This window comes from Malassezia vespertilionis, chromosome 4, assembly GCF_029542925.1.
Source record: "Malassezia vespertilionis chromosome 4, complete sequence".
Lineage (NCBI taxonomy): Eukaryota > Fungi > Basidiomycota > Malasseziomycetes > Malasseziales > Malasseziaceae > Malassezia > Malassezia vespertilionis.
This window is the reverse complement of record NC_079250.1, coordinates 489,857-510,452: the sequence shown is the minus strand read 5'-3', so window position 1 is coordinate 510,452 and position 20,596 is coordinate 489,857. Positions and strand designations below refer to the sequence as shown.

Here is a 20,596-nt window from a genome sequence, read left to right as displayed (position 1 = left end):
CTTCATGCCGCGCACGCGCCGAACCGTAGTAAAAAAGGAGTGCAGCTCGGAAGCGGAAGAGATAGAAGCCAGCGATGGAAGCCTAGAGGAACCAACGCCTGTGCAGCACAAGCGGTCGCAGAGCGATAGCGAAACGAAAGCGGCGCTTTTGCCACTGAAACGGCGCACGATGGGCAAATGCAGTGCAACGGCCCACGACGCAGAGCACGCCGCTCCACTCCTCTCTGCGGATGTACAAAACTCGTCGGACGAGGATGAAGACGCACTTTTGCAGACCCAGCAACGCAAACGCGCGGCGACATCGCGACTGCCTTTGCGCCGCCGTCGCTCAACCAATGCATCGTACGCAATATCCGAGACGACAGAGAGCGAAGGATCCACGTACCAAGACAGCGCTGCCTCGAGCTCGGAACATGAAGAAACCACACTCCCGACCAGCGCCAACGTGAGCGATGGAGAAATTAAAGATGTGGTGTCGTACGAGCGCGAGAGCGACGAGAGCGACGTGCCACTCGCCCTTACGACCGCCAAGCAGCCCCCATCTTCAAGAAAGCCACGCAAAAAGCCACGCAAGGAGCAAGGGCCCAAGATCTCTTTATTCCAGCGCCGCGTACAGCAGCTTGAGCATGTCCACCCCGAGCTTGCCACCGTCTGGACCGCACTAAGACGCCCAACTCCCCAAGGCCCGAAACCAGTGGCCGCACAGCCCCAGCGAATTTCAGTAAAGCTACTTCCCTTTCAGCGCGAGGGTCTCTACTGGCTCCAAGCGCAAGAAGAGAGCCCATGGCGCGGCGGGATCCTTGCGGACGAAATGGGCATGGGCAAGACAATCCAGATGGTGAGTCTCATTGCGTCCGACGCAAAGCGCCCCAATCTAGTCGTAGCACCCACCGTCGCGATCCTGCAATGGCGGAACGAAATACAATCGTATGCACAAGGCCTCGAGGTTCTTGTATGGCACGGCGCACAGCGCACCCAGGACAAGGCGACACTCGAGAATGCGGACGTAGTGCTAACAAGCTACTCGGTCCTTGAGAATGCATTCCGCAAGCAGCACATTGGATTCCAGCGGCGGGGCAAGCGCGTGCGAGAGACGAGTCTTTTGCATGCAATGCACTGGCGCCGCGTCGTTTTGGACGAGGCACATCACATCAAAGAGCGCACTACAAACACGGCCAAGAGCGCATTTGCGCTTTTGGCCGACTTTCGGTGGTGTCTGAGCGGGACGCCGCTGCAAAACCGTGTGGGAGAGCTGTACTCCATGGTCCGCTTCCTCGGCGGCGACCCGTTCTCCTACTATTTTTGCCGCGAGTGTCCGTGCAAGTCCGAGCGATGGGCTTTTTCGGACCGCCGCTCCTGCGACAAGTGCGGACACAGGCCGATGAAGCACATCAACTTTTGGAACTTTTTCATCCTCCGCCCCATCCAGCGCGACGGCGCGGAGGCAGGCGAGGGTGCAGAAGCGTTTTCGCACATGCGTTTGCTGCTATCTTGCATCATGCTGCGCCGCACCAAGGTCGAGCGCGCGGACGACTTGGGACTTCCGCCGCGCACTGTCCAAGTGCGTGCAGATCTGTTCACAGAAGACGAAGAGGAGCTCTACGCCAGCTTGTACAAAGCGACCACGCGCAAGTTTACCACCTTCCTTGACCAGGGCACTGTGCTGAACAATTACAGCAATATCTTCTCCCTACTTACGCGGCTGCGCCAAATGGCGAACCACCCCGACTTGGTGCTGCGCTCGGCGACCTTGGGGCATGCGAATCTCGAAGAGATCAACGTTTGCCGCCTGTGTACAGAAGAAGCCGAGGACGCAATTATGTCGCGCTGCCGCCACGTCTTTTGTCGCGCGTGTATACGGCAGTATATCGAGAGCTTTGAAGGCGATGCAGACCAATTTAGGCGCGAAGGCATCGTGCCAGATTGTCCATACTGCCACGCCACGCTCTCGATCGATCTCGAGAGCCCTGCACTGGAGCCGCCGCAGCCCCGGGTACAGGACTCGCAGCGCCAAGGTATCCTCTCGCGCCTGGACCTGTCCACATGGCGTTCGAGCACCAAGATCGAGGCGCTCGTCGAGGAGCTCACCAAGCTGCGCGCACTGCCCGACCGCTCGATCAAAAGTCTTGTGTTTAGCCAGTTTGTCAACTTTCTCGACTTGATTGCGTTTCGCTTGCAGCGCGCCGGTTTCCGCATCTGTCGTCTGGAGGGAAATATGACACCGGAAGCGCGCGATCGCACCATACGCTACTTTATGGACAATCCCGGCGTGACCGTCTTTTTGGTCAGCTTAAAGGCCGGCGGTGTCGCGCTGAATCTGACCGAAGCTTCGCGTGTCTATCTCATGGACCCATGGTGGAATCCTGCTGTGGAACTGCAAGCAATGGACCGTATCCACCGCCTTGGCCAGCACCGCCCCATTGTTGTCAAACGCATGATTATCGAGAACAGCATCGAGAAGCGAATTATTGAGCTGCAAAACAAGAAGAGCGCAATGATCGAGGCGGCGATTGGAAATGACGACGCTGCTATGGGACGCTTATCCGTCGATGATCTCCGTTTCTTATTCACGCTGTAGATACTTCCATAGGGAAGCGAGTGGGACAAGTTGCATATCGGGGCGCCATAGGTACGCTGGCGGCGCTTGCACCGACACTGCGCGCAGCACCACCCATATTGTGTTGGCGTCGCATTGCGCCATGGCGCGGTACAGTGCAAGGCCGGCGTGTTGGAGCACCGCAGGCTGACGCCGATCGAGGGTATCAAGTAGGACGCGATGCGTCGCGATCTCCCACAGCGTAAAGTGCGGTGTGTGGGTGCCGATCCCATGCAGTGTCTCGCACAATGCACGCACAATGCAGAGCAACACTTGGCCATACGTCGCGTGTGTGTCTACAATGCGGACGCTGGACCCAAACGCCGCGGCGTTGGGCGCGAGTGTGTCCGACTTGATGGCTGGGCGCGGCTGCGCGGTCAATTGGTCCAAGACATAGAGCAGCCTTGCCCAGCGCGGCCAGGCTTGCTGAAGAATGGGCTTGGCAAAGACGTCGGCGGAAAAACGGCCCATGGTGCCCAGTGTCGTGGTGGCATGCATCCATACGTTGGCGTCCTGCTCGCTCGGTGTCGCATCCCGCAGAATGGCGGCGCTGGAATCCGTGCGGCGCACGCGCAGGCGGCTTGGATTTTGCGTGACGCGCACGCCCAGTCTCGCCATAAGCAGCGGCCATGCCGCATGCAGGATGGGGTAGAGCTCTGCCGTGCGCCCTTGCGCGGCTAGCAGCTGTACACCTTTTTCAAGCATCACGAGCGCATGGACACGGATTGTCGGCGCGCCGTGACTCAAAAATGGAATGCAGCGCAGCACCATTTGCGTGACCACTGACTGGAGCCGTGTCGAAGGCGGATTGAGTTCCTCGTCGGTGCTTGCCGGCGCATGCTCCTGATCGTCGTGAGGCACAGGCGTATCCGAAGGCACGGCGCGGTCGTGCTCGAGCCAAAAAGCGAAAGATGCAAGCAGCTCAGGCGCGCTGGGATTGCGCGCGGTGTTTGCCGCAGGCGCTTGCGGCGATTTTTCGAATGCGAGCATGTCAAGGATACGCGCCAATACAGCGAGCAGTCCATCGCTCACCTCGCTGTACCCATGGAAACGATCGAGTGCGTCGAGGACTTCGTCTACGGCATCCTCGACCAGTGGCAGCACTTCGGGCCCTACCATTTGCATTACCTGCACCAGGACCCACGGCGCGGAGCGTGCGCCAAGCAGTGTACTTGGCAGCTGTGCATCCACGCTGTGCATTGCCTTGGCGAGCTGCATTTGCGCAATGCCCGCACGCAGTTCTGTCGAGAGGCCCGAGACGAGTCTGTGACTCGCTGCGCCAAGCACGTAGTCTGCATGGTGGAGCACCAAGCTTTGGACGGTGGGGTAGGCACAGGCGTCGGCGATGCGCTGCAGCGTATAGCCAGCCATGACACGCACAGTCATCTCGCTGCTTTTCAGCGCGCTCAAAACAGGGTACAGCGTTTTGAGGAGCAAAGGGCGGAACGATGCGCCGAGCAGTGACGCCGCGCTGCCCAAGAGGGAGAGGAGGAAGGCATCCCCGAGGGCGTGCATGCCATCGAGCCTTTGTTGAGCGCGCACAAACTGCGCGGCTTGGGGCGCCGTGCCAGAAGCATGCAGGCGGACGCTGTCCACGACCGTCGTATCTACAGGAACGCGGGGCTTTACCAGGGCGCCAGTCTCATGGGGTGCATCAAGGCCCTTTACCATGTGCGGCGCATCGTCCGGGGCAGCGACTAATGCACGTTCCGGGGGCACTATCTCGTGCTCTTCCTCAACATCGTCCGTCCACACTTGCACAATTACCTGGACACAGTGCCTGGCAAAGGTGTGCACACACTTGCGCAGTGCCCTCTTGCCATGGCGTGCTGTGTACGTCTCTAGTTGGGTCGTAGCAAGCACATCTGCAGCTCCTTGTACGAGTGCATGGACGGAGAAAAAGCAAGCGACGGCAAAATGCGCCGCGTAGGCGTCGCGGCGTGGCTGCGCTTCGCCTTGAGTAAGAAAGTAGAGCGGCGCATGGAATACGTGCTGGTATTGCGGAACGCATTCACTCTGCGCGATACCTACCAAAAGACGCGCAATGGCCGCACCGCACGCGCGTGCCATTTCAAAAATGCACTGCTGTGTTCCATGCTCAAGGTCCGTCTTGAGTGTGAGCGAGGATGCGGTGCTTGCGTCGATTGGCATAGCTTCCATCGAGGGGCATGCGCCGAGTGCATGAGCAAATGCTCGGCCCCACAAGTCGACGCCGCCATGGGGGGAAAACTGTGCAAGCATCCCAAGAGAAAGATGACGCAGCTGGTCCTGTGCGAGTGTTGTGCTCAGCAGCGATGCTAGTGTTGCAATGCGGCGTGCAAGGAGCTGCGTTTCCTCGTCGTGTGTTCCACGCACTGCCGTCGGGAGACGATCCTGGGCATTGCGCAGTGCTGTGTCGAGCCTAGCGAGCCATTCGGGCGGCTCGGTGGAGACAATGTCGGCGATGGCTTGGCGTGCATTGTTGCACACATCCACGGGATGCGCATCGCTCGCCGTATCAAGTAGGAGGCACAGTATATGCTGGATAGGATTGTGCGTAGGGGCACGGCCCGTGACGTGGATCCATGCATATGCAAGTGTTTGGGGTACTAGGGCGAGAAGCATGTGTGCCATTGCGATGAGCGCGTACTGAACATCGGGGTGTTCGTGTCCACGTACGGGACCGAGTGCAAAGAGAGAAAGAAGGACGGGCTGCATGGTGCGCTGAAGCCATGCCGCATCGCGCGGAGGCGTAGAAGGGCGGGGCGTCGAAGGAGTGGCAGGCGTGGAGTCTTGCAGCGGTTCGACTGTGGGAGAGAGGGATGAATCAAGGTGGCTAGGCAGGTCCATCTCCAAGGCCACTTGACTCTCTTCCACTGTCAATGCACTCGCAGCCTCCTCTATTGCCATTGTCTCTTCCTCTTGCACACCAAAGTCTTCCAGCCGCGTGGGCAAGCTTTGCGCCTCTTCTGGGACACGGAAGGATTGTGTGACAACATCGCCCACACACACGACCAGTATCGCAGCAAGCAAAGGCAGCGCGCGCATAAGCACAAGCGCAGGAACACTGCGTGCGCCTCGCGGCCCATCTACACACCGAATCAATGCACTCGCCATTCCCGGCAAAATAGGCGTAAGAAGCGCTGCGCTGCGCTCTTTTTCTCCAACGTACCCTTTGGCGCGGTAGTATGCAATGCAGGATTCCGCATCGATGCACGGTCCAGACGACACAATATGCCGATCGCCGGCAATCCATGGTATCGCAAGCACCGTCGCAAGCTCCAGTGCTGCACAGCGCAGCACCGTCATGATTTTAGGATTGCTTGCCGTGTCCAGCGCTATTTTCACAACGTGCGTCAACGCGCCAAGCGCAACGCGACTCTCGTGTACAGCACATACAAGCTGTGCTGGTGGGTATACCTGTGTAGACACAATACATTCTCCATCGTCGATTGCTTCAAGGTCCGGCAGCTCCGACTCGCCGTCCCATTCTTCTTCCTGCGGTTTCCGCGGCGCGGCACGCGGGGCGAGTGCACATGCGAGAAACTGCATGATCGCCACCAAGGTCTCTGCACTATTTGGTACATGCGCTCCTCCACCACTTAGCGCCATGGTGCCCAGCAAGAGCAGCTGTTCCCACACTTTCCACGCCTGGACTTGCTCGAGCGTTGGGTTCGGGGGTGCTTGTGCGCCCACACTCGCCCACGTCCATGCGTGCCACCAGTCCTGCACCAACTCTCCAAGAATTACAAATATAAGCTCACGCACCCGGTCTGGCAGGCCAAACAGGCCGTCGCGCATGCGCAAAAGCTGCGAGATGGGATAGAAAATGTAGTGGATGAGCGAGGGAGTGAATGGTGTTGTGTGTTCGCGTTTAAGTACACCTGCAAGCGTGCACAGCACATTAGGTATCTCCACAGATACCTGCGGTGCACTTGTATGCTGCAGCAGCGTGACACACAGCGGTTTGACCGCCTGGAACACACGCTGCGGCGCACCAGCGTCCATGGTAGTGTGGAGAAGATGGACCGTGCAGCCACGTGATTCACGTAGTTTTAGTGCGGCCCGCCGCGTCGCGTCTTTTACCGCGTGCCATGGCGAGCCTCGAAATTGCTGAGGACGAGGCTTCGGCCAACTTGGCCATGATATCGAATGAGGAATACAAGAGTGCGTATACATTCTTATTTTTTTTTGCTGACAGCAGTATGGAAGAAGAACTCGCCGTTTCTGTACGACATGGTCGTCACACACGCGATGGAATGGCCGTCACTGACGATCCAATGGCTTCCAGACAAGGAGGTGTTTGCCGACAAGGGCTTTGTGCGTCACCGGCTCCTTCTTGGGACCCACACGTCTGGTCAGGATAACAACTATGTGCAGTTTGCGACGGTCAACCTGCCGCTCACCGAGCGCGACGGCGCGGAGACGAAGCTGGATATGAAAGACTATGACGACGAAAAAAACGAGATTGGCTCCTACTCATCGACCTCCCCTCGCCTGCAGATTACACAGAGGATTAATCACGAGGGAGAGGTTAACCGCGCTCGCTACTGCCCGCAGAACTGCGACTTGATCGCCACGCGCGCGGTGAACGGCCTCACGTACATTTTTGACCGTACCAAGCACAGCAACCAGCCAGACAGCAACGGTGTAGCGCGTCCTGATATTTCGCTGATGGGGCAGACCAAGGAGGGGTACGGCGTTGCGTGGAACCCGATCGCCCAAGGTCACATTCTGTCCGCGTCTGAGGACACGACTGTGTGCCACTGGGATATTAGCGCGTACCAAAACGGGCAAAAAGAAATGGAGCCGCTCAAGGTCTATCACGGACATACGGCTGCAGTGGAGGACGTAGCCTGGCACCACTTCCACGAGCATCTATTTGCGTCCGCGGGTGACGATCGCCAGATGCTGCTTTGGGATACGCGCGAGACGGGCGACTCGCCAAAGCACAGGGTGGAGGCGCACAGTGGCGAGGTGAATACAGTCGCATTCAGCCCCGCCAGCGAGTACATTGTCGCCACCGGCTCGAGCGACAAAACTGTCGGATTGTGGGACCTGCGCAATCTGAGCGTTCGCCTCCATTCGCTCGAGGCGCACACAGACGAAGTACTGCAGCTCGCTTGGTCGCCACACCAAGAGACTGTACTGAGCAGCGCTTCTGCTGACAGGCGCGTAAATGTCTGGGACCTGTCCAAGATTGGCGAGGAGCAAACTGCGGAAGATGCCGAGGACGGCCCTGCGGAGCTCCTGTTTGTCCATGGCGGGCATACGAGTCGTCCCACAGACATGGCATGGAGTCCACAGGACCCATGGAAGGTCGCGACTGCTGCCGAAGACAACATTGTCATGGTCTGGCAGCCTGCGTACGCCATAGTCGAGCCCGCCGAAGCGGACCCCGACGCGGCGGCACTTGAGTGAGACACACCTCCATAGAACATCCACTTACTAGCGCCCAAACGCACCTTTATCGCAAGGCTCTCGCCGTATTGTCGGTATGGCGTTCTTTGGCCTTACTGGGCACCGCCGTGAGCTGTATGTATCTGGTATGGCTGATGATGAGACGGCCAACGAAGCGCCACTTGTTTATGTTTGTGATTGTGCTGTGTAGTATCCTTGTTCCGCCCGTCGCCGTCGCGATTCGGTTTGGGATTGGCACGGACTTTTTTATCAATGTGGTTCTCACTATCTGTGGCTACATTCCCGGACATGTACGTTTGCGCACTTACTGACGCTCAGGTGCACAACTGGTTTATCCAAGTATGTATATATATCACTCACCGCAGCGTGTACGCAACAACAACAACAGGGACCGCACACCGACATGGTTGAAAAAGACGGGGCTCGTGGTAAATCCGAGTAATTCGGTTTCAAATTCTGACACGGGCTGGGCAGAGCGGTACCGTGATATGCGCGCCCCGGTTCAGCACGACGAAGAGGGCCGTGCATATTACGAGAATCCCGAGACAGGCGAGTTTGATCGGTCTGCACCGATCCGCCACAGACCGCGGCAAACCGCTGTTGCAGAAGAGGACAGTGACGAAGAAGTGGGTCCTAGCGATGGGCTTGCTGAGCCAGACCGCTACATCAACCGTCCCACGAAATCCGTCTCGTCTCAGCCTCCGATGGAAACGCAGGCACGCCCACAAAAATCGCTCAAATCGCGCACACTCAAGTTCTTTGGCGCGAACTCAGGTGCAAGCAGTGCATCAGGCATGGACCGGCATGCACGTATCGGGAGCGCATTGGATCCAGAGCGTGATCCTGTTTTGCAGCGTCGACAAAATATGGGGTACTATGACGAGCTCGATTCCGAGCTCAACGCTCTGCCATCGTCCTCGATCCCAGTGCGCCGTTCGCCCTCACCACCACCTGCACATGCACCGACCCATACCATGGATGCGCTAGACCGTGAGCTTATGGGCTTGTCTGTACAGACGGAAATGCCGCCTGTGCGTACACGGAACAAGCCATCCGCTGTTCTGTCTCGCACGCGCGCGGCGCAAAGATCCTCTGAAGAATACACGTCCCATACGGACAACCACTCTGATGCACTCGAGCGCGATATCATGGACACGCACCATGAGTTTTAATGTATTGCTGTCAAAGCTTGTAAAATCATGCACGGGAGAGACATACGCGCTGGTCAAATAGCTGCACCAAGTGTCGTTACATAGCGGCAATGCTGTTCGGGCACGCTTGTGCACATTTCTGTCCCTCGACCAACTAGTTAAAAGTGTATTTTTTGGTTTTTCTATTTTCTATAGGTTTGCAGGTGCAAACAAAAGCGCTGGTACAACGCAGAGACATTTATACAAGAGTGTATACACACACACCCGAAACGAAATAGTATGTATTTTCCCGAGGCACGGCAAACAGCGCGCCAAGGTTCGCCAACCACTCACGCCATTTGACGGCCCTCGCCACCTTGGCCACCTTTTTCCCGATTGCCACCGCGCCTACCACGGCGATGCTGCACAGACTTGGTAAAGTTGTCATTCTGCGTAATAGGCACGGCGTGCATCGCAGCCTGTGTGGGCGGAATGGAGGGGAGACCCTGCTGCATTGCCTGGGGTCCTTTCGGCACGGGTGCATCCGAAGCGGCTGCCTCGCGCTCGCGCTGTTCGGCCTCCTCAATGAGAGAAGGTGCAACATAGAGGCGCTTGTCAATCGTGGCAGGGATCGGCTGCACCTCTGTCCCAAGCTCCTGCTCAATGCGGTACAGGTTGAAGCGATCCTCGTAGGTAATTAGGTTGATCGCAAGACCCATATGCCCAAACCGACCGCTACGACCGATCCTGTGCAGATACGTCTCGGCATTCTTGGGAAAATCAAAGTTGATCACGACGTTGACCGCCTGGATATCGATACCACGCGTGAGCAAGTCGGAGCACACCAAGTTGCGCGTTGCGCCCTGGCGGAAGTCGTGGAAGACGCGGTTCCTGTGCGCCTGAAGCATCTTGGCGTGCGAGTAGAAGCAAGAGTAACCAAGCTCGGTGATCTTCTTTGCCAACAGCTCCACACGGTTCGTCGAATTGCAGAAAATGATCGATTGGTTGACTTGGAGCTTGGAGAAAAGGGTGTTTAGACAGTGCACTTTTTGGCGCTCCTCGACGAACGCGTAGTACTGCGTAACACCACGCAACGTAAGCTCATCCATAAGGTTCACCTCGTAAGGCTTGACCATGTGTTTATCCTTAAAGTCTTTCACAATTAACGGAAAGGTCGCAGAAAAAAGCATTACTTGGCGTTCCTTGGGCAGGTGCGAAAGCAGCTGCTCCACGACAGGTGTGAACTCGGGAGAAAGCAGCTTGTCTGCCTCGTCCATCACAAACGCTGTGCACTGGCTCAGATCCGCTATGCCTTTGCCCGCAAGGTCCAGTATACGACCCGGCGTGCCGACAAGCATTTGCACTGGCTGATCCAAACGCATGATATCATCGCGCAACGACGTACCACCCGTGCTCACCATAATCTCAACGCTTAAGTGCTTGCCGAGTGTCTTGGCTACCTGGCTCGTCTGCAGCGCGAGCTCACGTGTGGGGACAAGCAGTACGGCTTGGATCTTGTCCTTCTTAGTATTGATTCGCTCTAAGGCGGGAATCACGTACGCAGCCGTCTTACCCGTACCGTTCTTTGCACGCGCCAAAATGTCGCGGCCAGAAAGCGCAATAGGGATGGACTCTTCTTGGATGGGGGAGGGTCGCTCGAACCCAGCCTCAAAGATGCCCATGAGCAGCTCGCGCTTCAAAAAGTAGTCTTCAAAATCGTTTCCTTTCGTTGCAGTAACATCCTCTGTCTGCGGCCGCAAATCTTTCGGCGGCCGCTGGAACGGCGCAGTTATCGCCATGCTTTCGATCCTACTTCCAAGTGCGAATTGAATAAAGAAGGCGGATGCGGCCGCGGCAGCTGCTTGGCACGTGAAATATCACGTGCAAAACCGCACCGTGCGCGGCTGCACGCCTGCGGGTCTAAAACGATGCTGCGCATTGTGGGTTTACGGATGGTGCCGGGCGTGCGCGGGGGACTGCTCGTTTCGCGCATGCTTCCGAGGATGTGCAGTGCACAAAATTATACGACCAATGCGAGCGAGGAGCCGCCGCTGCCGTGGGATACTTGTACGTGTCTTTTTCCTTTTTCCTTTTTTTTTTTCACTTTGCTCATTTAGACTTGCGTTTGCGCAAGCAGCGCCGTATGGTCGGCATTGTTGCGACTATTCCCACCATGCTGTTAACAGCCGTATTTTCAGGCTCTTACTTCCTTACACAGGAAGTAGAGCCGGGTCAAATGCTGTTTGGTGTACGTATGCGTTCGACTCTGATCACAGATCGACCCCCTGTTTGTGAATATCGGCGCGACACTGGCATGTGTCGGCGCGGGATGGCTTATTGGTCCATCTATTGGGAATGTGGCATGGTCGCTTTTTCATCGGCACAAAGCGGCGCAAATAGCACAGCGCGATCGCCAGTTTTACCAACATATTCGCAAGATGCGCGCCGACCCGTCGCGCCAAGTGATGCACAATCCTGTTCCAGACTACTACGGAGAGAAGATCGGATCGCTGCATGCATACCGCCAATGGCTGCGTGATCAGGTGCGTTTTCTGCATGAACTAACGGGTATCTAGGCCATCTTCCGAAGGAAATCGTCCCACGGCATCAAGGAGTAGGATTGGTTGCTGTACGTAGTCGCACAAGCGTATCCGCTTCATAGACGGGATCGATCTTTGTATCCCCAGGTGTTTTCGAAAGTGTTGAGGATGCATCGGCAGGCGAGATGCCGTGTTTCTTGTAGTATGTCACCAGCGGCGGCGCATCGTTTCGCACACGTCCATGCACGTCCGACCATCCCATCCAGCATTCCTCAAGCAGTGCGTGCGTGCATCGCAGTGCGCTCCCATCTTCGACCGCTCTCCATGCATTGTCGATATCGGCAAACGTCGCCACTACCGCAATTTCGCGACGATTCTTGGCCGGGCGGACGTGCAGCGTTACGAGCGCGCCGTACGCGTCGCTGAGCGCTTTTGCCAGCGGCGTCGAAAGCGCATCCTTGTATCCAAGCCCCTGCAGCATTTGCTCTTCTTGGTCCACAGGGAAGCGCAGCAAGACATTGGTATCTGCATCACCGACCGGCGGCAAAGAATCTTCGCGGGCGCGTTTCCTGGGCAGTGTTGTCGCCGGCTCCTGCATGCGTGCCTGCCATTCGCGTAGGATCTGCGCATGCTTATCGATTCGCATTGCACGACCTTCTTCACGCAGCTCCGCAATCTTAAGTGCGCGCTGTTTCGTATACTGCGCATGTTCCATCCTCGTCGTCTTATCGTGTGCTTCGCGCGCCTCCAGGTCAGCAGTCATATCCCGGCGCCGCTGGTCAAATGCTGCATGTCGCGCACTGCGCGCACGCTCCTGCTGCAGTTTTTCGGCGATTGCGCTTCTTTTGCTAGGGTCCATGAGTTCTTCATAAGCGAGGGTGAGGCGGTGGAAGCGATCTGCAGCTATCTCTGGCGGTACATCTCTCACCTTGTCCGGGTGTAGCTGCAATGACCGCTTGCGATACGCGGTCCTGATCTGCAGCTCGGTCGCCTCCGCGTCGATCCCCAGCAGTTCGAACGCATCTTGCAGTTCGAACGCCGCACCGACCATGCTGGTGGTGAGAGGATTACCTAAGCACGTCGTCGTATACACGGGCGGCGTCTTGTTTTCTTTTTTTTTTTTTTTTTTTTTTGCTTTTGCATAGATGCTCGCTGCGCGACTTTCCAGGGCGGCTGCACGCCGCGCTGCTGTGGTGCGCACACCACTATATATGGTACCGTGCGCACCACGTGTACTATCGACCAGCGCGAGTGTGACTGTTGAGTCGCCCGCCAAAAAAACTGCGTCGCGGCGTGCCAAGACAGAAGCGACGATCGAGCCGCTGTATATGTCGAATGCGCCTGTGGCATCAGACGAGGCCCCGTTCAGTTTCGGCCATCTTCCTGACCCTTCCAAATGGAAAAGCGCGTTTTCCTTTACCAAGGAGCACATGGCGCGGCACCGCTACTTTGTTGCGCGCCGCGAAACGGCACAAGAGATTGTGTCCAAAATTGGGCTTGACGATGCTGAGCGCCGTGGCCGAAAGGTCACGGTTGTTGAAGCGTATGCGGGCCCTGGCACCATCACGCGTGAACTTATGCAGCATCCCAACGTTGAGCGCGTTGTCGCATTGGAGAATGTGACCACCTTTTTGCCATGGCTCGAGCAATTGTACCACGATCCTGCCATGGCTGCACACAAAGAAAAGCTACATATCCTGCCAGAGTCTGGCTTTGCTTGGGACACGTACGAAACGCTGGTGAACGGTGGCTATCTCGCTCACCTGGAGAACAAGGTACCGAATCTTGGAGAGCACGCGCCGCCGATGCACTGGGACGAGCCGAGCCCGATTGTGTTTGTGGCGCAGATTCCGAATACTGTGCATGGAGAGCAGCTCTACGCACAGCTCGTCCACGCGATCTCCTCTGGATTTTGGCTGTTTAAGTACGGCCGCGTCAAGATGGTGTTTGTATGCGGAGAGGCCGTAGCCGTGGTATGTATTGCTCGACAACTAACAGTAGCGCTCTCTCGCCACGCCGCAGGAGCACAAAAACCGTGCCAAGCTGGGCACAACAGTGCAGTGCCTCAGTACACCAGAGCTCTTGATCCCAGCCAGCGACTTGCAGCCGTACGCAGACTACTTTTACCCGCCCACCCCATCGATCGGTCCACGCGTGCCGGTGACGAGTACCTTTATCCCCAATTCGAACATTTCTTCTGGGCTCTCCAAGCGCAATCTGTGTGTGTTGAGCGTTGATCCGCTCAAGAAGAAGCTTGTACAAAGCCGCGATTTGGATGCGTTTGAATTCCTCACTCGCAACCTGTTTGTGCTCAAGACGAAACAGATTGCCGAGGCGCTCAAGTACGTAATGCATGCCGCACTTACCACAGACATGTCGTTCCTGGCGCAGCAAACATCCTGAAACTTGTCTCGCCCGAGCATCCAAGAATGAAGGACCATCCCGAGCAGGTGATCCTTCCTGATACCCCCGTCGTTGACCTGACCAACGAGCAATGGGCAGCGCTTGCGATGGTGTTTGAAAAGTGGCCATTTCGGCCGCAGAACCTGTTTGAAGAGGGCCGGTTGCAGCGCGGCAAGAATGCCGACAACCAATTTTTCTAGGTAGTAGTTACAGCGTGCCGTATGATTATCTTTTTTTATGCGTAGCAGGAGGGGCGCGCGAGCGTGTTATGCTACGTCTATTTCTTGACTGCACGCGCTAGTAGTACTTGCTATGACGTACGCCCAAATCGTCCTTCAAACGATCCTCGCGCGGCAGCTGCCCGTAGCGCGGCACTTCCTTGTGCAAGATTTCCTTGTATATCTTGTTAATCACGCCCTTATTCTTTTCCGTCCAGCGCGCACGCCAGAAATGTATTCCACGCAATACAAGATGGTACCTCTCCAGCACTTCCTGGAGCGTAGTTTGTTCGCGCGAGATCGCAGGCACCTCGCTCCCACATTGTTCGAATAGCAGGGTCGTGTACCGGTGGTATGGCGTACCCTGCTGTGGGTGTGGCGGAATGTATGACAATGCTGGGGTGTGACTTTGTGGAAGAGTGTTTTTTGTCGCGCTGAGCGGCACATTTGTGACCATCCAGTGCACGTACGTTTGGAATGAATCTGAATGAGGCGCGTCCGGGTCGACCATCATCACGGTATACATGCGCTCGTCTGTATGGAACGGTGTTGCGCAGATCTGTGGCTCATCCATAGTTTGCTCTGGCTCCAAGAAAACGCCAGAAAGGATATCGCCGCCCGACCCGCCGTGGTCGCCAATCCCTTCCCCCTCGCCAAAACTGACTTGGAGGTCCACCGTGGGCGTAAAATCAGGCACTACATCCGGCAGCACATGCATGCATTGGAGGCGCTCCGTGAGCTGCTCCAATGCGCCGCCCCGACGCCATGCCTGCTCGCGCAAATGCCGAAACACGGGTTTTTGCATATCGTATGCTCCCTGTGCAAATTGCGCACGAACCGACGGAATATTGATCTCGCGCGCAATCTCCAGTGCATCCAGCATCGCGCGCTTCTCCTTCGGATCGCCCGTGGTGCGTTGGATTTGCTCGTGCCGCTTGCCGAGCGTTGCTGCATCCTCAGCAACGAACTTGAGCGCTTCGTCATACACAGGCACCTTGCCGCTTTGCACTGCAGGCTTCCAATCCGCCATGTAACGGCGCCCAAGCAAGGGGCGCACGTCCCGCAGCACAGTGTGCGCAGTCGAGCGAAGCATGGGGAGAAGCAAAAAAAGGCGCGCGCGTTTTTCGGAGCTGACTAAGGGGACGAACGGCGCGCCGCACAGACCTTGCGACTGCATGCGCTTGATTGTGTCGTATTCCGGGCGCGAGCTCGAGATACGGCAGACGCTCGTGCAATTCCAATCATTCGACTACTTTTTGGATTGCGTCTCGCTTGCAACTGGCATTCCGTACGATTCGATTATCTGCATTACACAGGATGGCGTGCAAGTGAACGAGGCGGTGATGGATGCGCTGCGCGCACAAGGACCGAATCCCGGGCTCGTATTCTACGTGTTTGACCGCGAGCTCTTATATGCGGATGTGGAAGTAGTTGCGCCGCAACTCGAGGAGGCTGTGTCGCATAGGACGCTGGCCGCTGCGCCGCAACTTTCTACACCGCTTGCGCCGGACGCACTGGCACCGCTCCTTGCGTGGGCCGAGGACGCGGAGCAAGGCATGGAGCTGGATTGCAAGCTTGCCAAAGAATTCCATGCATGCATTCACCGGATCGAGCAGAGCACGCGCGTGGGTATTGCAAACTTGCAGGCACACGCCGACGCGATAAAAAAAGCAATGCACACACTGGAACAGATTGCCAGCACAGAGTGCGCACACATGCAGCACTTACTTGCACGCTACGAAACGGATATCTATATTTTGCAGCACATCCACATTAACCCAAAGCTGGTGCCACGCACGGAAAAAGGGCAAGCGACGCTCGGCGCGTACGTTGATGTGGACGCGGTGTGCACAGCTGCGAAAGAGTGCAAAGAACACTTTGACAGTCTCCAAACGCAATACAACAATGCGTATCAAACAGAACTGCAGTATGGGGAGGACTTGCGCGACATTATTGCCGAGATGCAGCTGCTGGACCTGTCCCCTTCACAGAATACGCTACACGAGCTGCAAAAAGCGATCGAGCGCGGCAAGGCGGCATTGGCTACGCTGCGTGCTTCGTCTGCCAACGTAGAAGCGCTTAACATGGCGTCTGCAACGCTGCATACTTGCTGTACAACCGTTGTAGCGTGCATGAATCGGCTCGTGGACGACAGGAACGAAATTATGCTCAGCCAGCTGAATTTTGTGCAGGACATCAGCAGCCTAGAATCAGACTATGCAAGCCTTGGCGTTACTCTTTCCGAGGTCGACGCGGCATTTTCGAATGTGCACAAAGGCGCATTCAAGCACCTCACGCGTGTAAAAAAGATTCTATGGGCATACGGCGCGTCGCTTATCGAGGCACGCCGGCGCTCCGAGTACAGCAAGCAATTTATGCACAAGGTCCAGCAGCTTGCGGAGCTTATGGCTGAGTATGCTGCGGAGGAAAAGGCGCACCGCAACGACTACCTCGAACTGGTAGCGCCGCACTTGCCGTGGTACGCTGCGATGGATGGTACGTCGCTCGCCATGGACATCTCTGTAAAGCGCGGCGCAAATCACACTGCGCCGGAGTTTGGCGCTGCAGACGTAGACGAGTTTCTCCACGCGCTAGATGCACTGCACAGCGATACAAGCGCGCGGCACGATAGCATCGACCCCATCGGCGAGGTGCGGGCGGATCTCTCCGCACGTTTGCACGCTCTCGACGACGAGGAGGCGCGGTTTGTCGTCCTTGCGCGCCGCCAATTGTGCCTCGACGCAGACGACGCGTCAGATACGTCGTTCGGGAGCACGGACCAGCGCGACGCACTCATCCACACGGGCGGGCGCGAAGTCGACACGCTGCGGCACCGCCTCGCACTCTCACACGAGCGATCACAGAAGCTCGAGGCAGAGCTTGCGAGGCGCGTCTCAAATGCGAGCACCGAGCACCAAGCGCTGCAGCATGCATTGGAGCAGGCGCGCACGGCACTTGCAGCACTGCAAGCGCCGCGAGCTGCATTGCACGAACACTTGCTTCAGCTGGCAGCCCACGTCGCTGCTTTTTCCACGCACAAGACACATGCAGAGCAGGATGCTAGGGCACTGCTGGGTTTCATTGCCGAGTGCCTTACAGCGCTTGGCCACCCGCACCGAGGCTGGTGCCACGAGCAGAAGCAGACACTCGGCACGACGCTCGCGGCGCTGCGTACGTGCGACACTGTGCCGCTTCCACGGGCGCTACACACACAGCTCGATGCCGTGTGTCATGCTGCGGACCGCTGGCAGCTCGCGTCGGGAACCGAGGACGCCAATACGGTCCCCTCTTTTTCGCCGTGCGCCACGAGCCCCGTGCTTTTTCAGCGCATCCACAATGAAGATGGCGCGCGGACTGGCGCGTGGATGGGCGTCGTGCGCGATATCTACGTTGCTACAAGCGCCCCAGTAGACGACACTGCCTACTTTGTTGCGCACTGCACACAATGCGCAGAGTGTGTTGCGGAAGAAAACAACATGTTCCAGCTACCGCCGCGCACACTATACCATCTAGTTCATCTCGACGCAGTGCCCGCCCGGAATTCGAGCCGCAAGAGTGCCGCGGCTTCCCTTGCGCTGCTCGCCGGCCATACGACTCTGCTCCGTACGTCCAAAAGTAGTAGTGGTTTGTAGATGTTAGCCCCACCTCCATTTTAAAAGCCACGTGGTCGTGTGTTGATGGCAGCGGCGCCCAAGCAACTTTCTCGACGCTTGTTTCCGTATGGCAGGGCTGGGGATCAACTTTGGGACACTGTCCGATGCCGGCGCGCCGCGCATGAAAGCTTCGCCGCCAAAATCTAACCGAAGGCATGCGCGCCTCTCGCAGGAGCGGCGTCCCAGCCATGGGCCAGACAAAACGCAGCCATGTTCGCGCCTTCCCTGCGCACCATTACGCGAAAACAGGGCGGTGACGAACAAGCGAGTTGCAAGTGCGTCGCTTTCCGACGAGCGCAAATCCTCTGCGAGCACCGACTCGCCCGCAGGGTCCGAAGTGCAGGCAGCGCACGTCATGTTGCGTGCCGATACGCCGAGCGACGCTGCGACGCCCCAGCGCTTCGATATGGACGATGCGGATATGGGTGTAGCCAAGAGCTCGACTCCCATTACGATTGAGCATGTGCAGCGCAGTATACCCTTTTACCCCGTCTCGTCGTGGAGCGACGACGACAATACAAGTGCCGACGGCAGCGACAACGAGAGTGTTACTACACCGATCCCTGGGATTGATACACTACCCGCCAAGCCCGGCGCAATTCCCGTTTTTCCTGCGGAGCGAGACGAGCGCGTGGGCATTGAGGTGTACCTCGAGGAGAGCTTGGCGGTGGAGGGCGGGTGTTTACAAGGGTGCTTGCGCCTCCAGCTTCCGTCCCACACGAACCCAAAGACGGCGATGTTGCTGGCGCAGCCGCGCGTGCGCTTGATTGGGTACGAGGCTTTGCCGAAAGACGATATGCGCCATGTATTTTATCACCATACCTCGGTCATCGACGGTGATCGCAGCGTCGACGGCCCTTCGGAGCCGTACGTTCTCCATGGCTCGCCTGCCGTGTCCGAAGGTGCCAACAATGCATTGAGTTCGTGCTATGCATCTCTCCCCGACGCTGATGGTTTTTACTTGGGCATGGAAGGCGTGCACATCCTTCCATTTTCTCTCCAACTTCCGTTCGGCCGCGGCGTAAAAGGCAGCTACTTGAGCAAAAAGGCCGAAGTGGGATACATTTTGATTGCCTCTGTGCGTGTCAAGGCATTTGGCGAGCAGCACGGCGGCGGTGTTGCGCACTGCTTCCAAAAAGTAACGCTGTACCCCTACCTGAATCCCGCCGCGACGCTTGCGAGTGCACTCCGTCCGTTGGTTGAGCATGGCGGCGCCACCGACGGAAAAGGTGCGCCGCTCCGCATTGCTGCAGCGCTCCATCGCGAGACGTGGGTCGCAGGCCAGCGCGTCTACTTTGACATGAGCGTGCTGAACCACACCAAGGACACTATCCACCTCTTGCACATCACGCTCCAGCGCACCGAGATTCTGTACAAGATCGGCGACGAGAACAGTGAGCCGATCACCGAGTCAAGCACGGAAATCGTTGCGCAGGACACGTTAAATGCGCATACCAAGAATCCCGACGACTCGTGGTGGGCAGGCGTCAAGCCTGGCCCCCCTGTCCACTTTTCCCACTCATTCGTCCTCCCCGACCATGTGCTGACGATTCCGCACAGCCGGCATGTCGAAGTACAATACTCGCTGCGCATCGGCATCGGCAACGACAAAAAAGACTGGACGCACTTGTCGCTGCCGCTGCGTATAGTCAACTTTGTCTCGCTCGATCCGCCGCCGCCCAAACGCAGCTTTGGCGGCGCGGGCCTTTTAAGCCAGGCACTTGGTCTCGAAATGGACCAGCACTTGATGATTGAGCGCGTGCGCACGATGGAGTCAATGCGTAGCCCACGAGCGTTCATGTCCGCCTCGGGACACCTGCTTCCTTCTCCCGTCCCTCCCGTCCCTTTGCGCGGCAAAGGCGACGACGCCAGAGCCGCCCGCACCGCGCAGCACCGCCGCTCGCTCGACTTTATTAATAGTGCCATTCGCAGCGCAACAGCGCGGCGCGCCTCGCCGTACGTGCAAGGGAATGATGCTGTCTCCCCTGCAGGTCTCGGCATTGAACTCACCGCACCCACGCAGCCCCGCACGTCGTGGTACCAGCGCCAGGACACTTCGTTTGAATTTGAGGAGCACGGCCAAACGACTCCACAGCCAGACGCATCGGTGCAGCTTGGCGATGAGACGACGGACGATGTCGACCTCGTCTTTACGCCGCGTATTGCCGAAGCTAAACGCACACCTGCACTGCCTGATACCACCACAGATGACGACTCGGCAATGTGCAATGATATCCTGGATGCCTACGGCGAACTACACGCAGACGACTCGGCACGGTACGACACCAGCCTCGCCGCGCCTGCACCACGGCCGCTTCCACGCACCCCCGAGCCAGAACGGCGGGGAACTGAGGTGCACATGCCTAGATCCGCACCCAAAGAACTTGCACGCATGCAGCACCATCTCGTCGGATCCCCCAGCAGGTCTGGCGCGCCGACTTTTCGCCCCCTTCCAGAAACGCCCGCACAGCTCCCTGTGCCGCACGGCCGCACGCGCTTGACCCAGAGCCTTGCGGCGAGCGCCGCGCCACTCCACGCGCTCGCGTTCGCACCGCCCGAAGCTCGAAACGTGCCTCCCCCGCGAAACATGGCCACAGCGCAGGCTGGACCCCGCCATGCATAAGTAGTGTGCAGTACACGATGCTGCATTATGCGC

At 57.6% G+C, this 20,596-nt stretch overlaps 10 protein-coding genes across 10 annotated transcripts; 6 read left to right on the top strand and 4 right to left on the bottom strand.

The window, feature by feature from the left end:
* Nucleotides 1-4: 4 nt before the first annotated feature.
* Nucleotides 5-2,578, top strand: RAD16 (DNA repair protein rad16; the record flags this gene model as incomplete). The annotated part of the gene is made up of 1 exon (XM_056207072.1): nt 5-2,578. One exon carries the CDS (start codon nt 5-7, stop codon nt 2,576-2,578), a length of 2,574 nt encoding a protein of 857 aa, XP_056063047.1.
* A 184-nt stretch (nt 2,579-2,762) lies between these two features.
* On the bottom strand, nt 2,763-6,583 carry MVES1_002240 (uncharacterized protein; the record flags this gene model as incomplete). The annotated part of the gene is made up of 2 exons (XM_056207071.1): nt 2,763-2,788; nt 2,851-6,583. 2 exons carry the CDS (start codon nt 6,581-6,583, stop codon nt 2,763-2,765), a joined length of 3,759 nt encoding a protein of 1,252 aa, XP_056063046.1.
* An 86-nt stretch (nt 6,584-6,669) lies between these two features.
* HAT2 (Histone acetyltransferase type B subunit 2) lies at nt 6,670-7,996 on the top strand (the record flags this gene model as incomplete). The annotated part of the gene is made up of 2 exons (XM_056207070.1): nt 6,670-6,742; nt 6,780-7,996. 2 exons carry the CDS (start codon nt 6,670-6,672, stop codon nt 7,994-7,996), a joined length of 1,290 nt encoding a protein of 429 aa, XP_056063045.1.
* Nucleotides 7,997-8,130: 134 nt separating this feature from the next.
* On the top strand, nt 8,131-9,168 carry MVES1_002238 (uncharacterized protein; the record flags this gene model as incomplete). Its single annotated transcript, XM_056207069.1, has 3 exons — nt 8,131-8,286; nt 8,315-8,335; nt 8,362-9,168. 3 exons carry the CDS (start codon nt 8,131-8,133, stop codon nt 9,166-9,168), a joined length of 984 nt encoding a protein of 327 aa, XP_056063044.1.
* A 308-nt stretch (nt 9,169-9,476) lies between these two features.
* DHH1 (RNA helicase) lies at nt 9,477-10,925 on the bottom strand (the record flags this gene model as incomplete). Its single annotated transcript, XM_056207068.1, has 1 exon — nt 9,477-10,925. One exon carries the CDS (start codon nt 10,923-10,925, stop codon nt 9,477-9,479), a length of 1,449 nt encoding a protein of 482 aa, XP_056063043.1.
* A 129-nt stretch (nt 10,926-11,054) lies between these two features.
* Nucleotides 11,055-11,702, top strand: PAM17 (TIM23 complex component; the record flags this gene model as incomplete). Its single annotated transcript, XM_056207067.1, has 3 exons — nt 11,055-11,193; nt 11,244-11,374; nt 11,403-11,702. The coding sequence occupies 3 exons, from the start codon at nt 11,055-11,057 to the stop codon at nt 11,700-11,702; spliced, it is 570 nt and encodes a 189-aa protein (XP_056063042.1).
* A 31-nt stretch (nt 11,703-11,733) lies between these two features.
* MVES1_002235 (uncharacterized protein) lies at nt 11,734-12,717 on the bottom strand (the record flags this gene model as incomplete). The annotated part of the gene is made up of 1 exon (XM_056207066.1): nt 11,734-12,717. One exon carries the CDS (start codon nt 12,715-12,717, stop codon nt 11,734-11,736), a length of 984 nt encoding a protein of 327 aa, XP_056063041.1.
* A 160-nt stretch (nt 12,718-12,877) lies between these two features.
* MVES1_002234 (uncharacterized protein) lies at nt 12,878-14,269 on the top strand (the record flags this gene model as incomplete). Its single annotated transcript, XM_056207065.1, has 4 exons — nt 12,878-12,885; nt 12,913-13,639; nt 13,689-14,008; nt 14,038-14,269. The coding sequence occupies 4 exons, from the start codon at nt 12,878-12,880 to the stop codon at nt 14,267-14,269; spliced, it is 1,287 nt and encodes a 428-aa protein (XP_056063040.1).
* Nucleotides 14,270-14,366: 97 nt separating this feature from the next.
* MRPL35 (mitochondrial 54S ribosomal protein YmL35) lies at nt 14,367-15,380 on the bottom strand (the record flags this gene model as incomplete). Its single annotated transcript, XM_056207064.1, has 1 exon — nt 14,367-15,380. The coding sequence occupies one exon, from the start codon at nt 15,378-15,380 to the stop codon at nt 14,367-14,369; it is 1,014 nt and encodes a 337-aa protein (XP_056063039.1).
* An 82-nt stretch (nt 15,381-15,462) lies between these two features.
* On the top strand, nt 15,463-20,563 carry MVES1_002232 (uncharacterized protein; the record flags this gene model as incomplete). Its single annotated transcript, XM_056207063.1, has 2 exons — nt 15,463-17,890; nt 18,015-20,563. The coding sequence occupies 2 exons, from the start codon at nt 15,463-15,465 to the stop codon at nt 20,561-20,563; spliced, it is 4,977 nt and encodes a 1,658-aa protein (XP_056063038.1).
* Nucleotides 20,564-20,596: the final 33 nt, after the last annotated feature.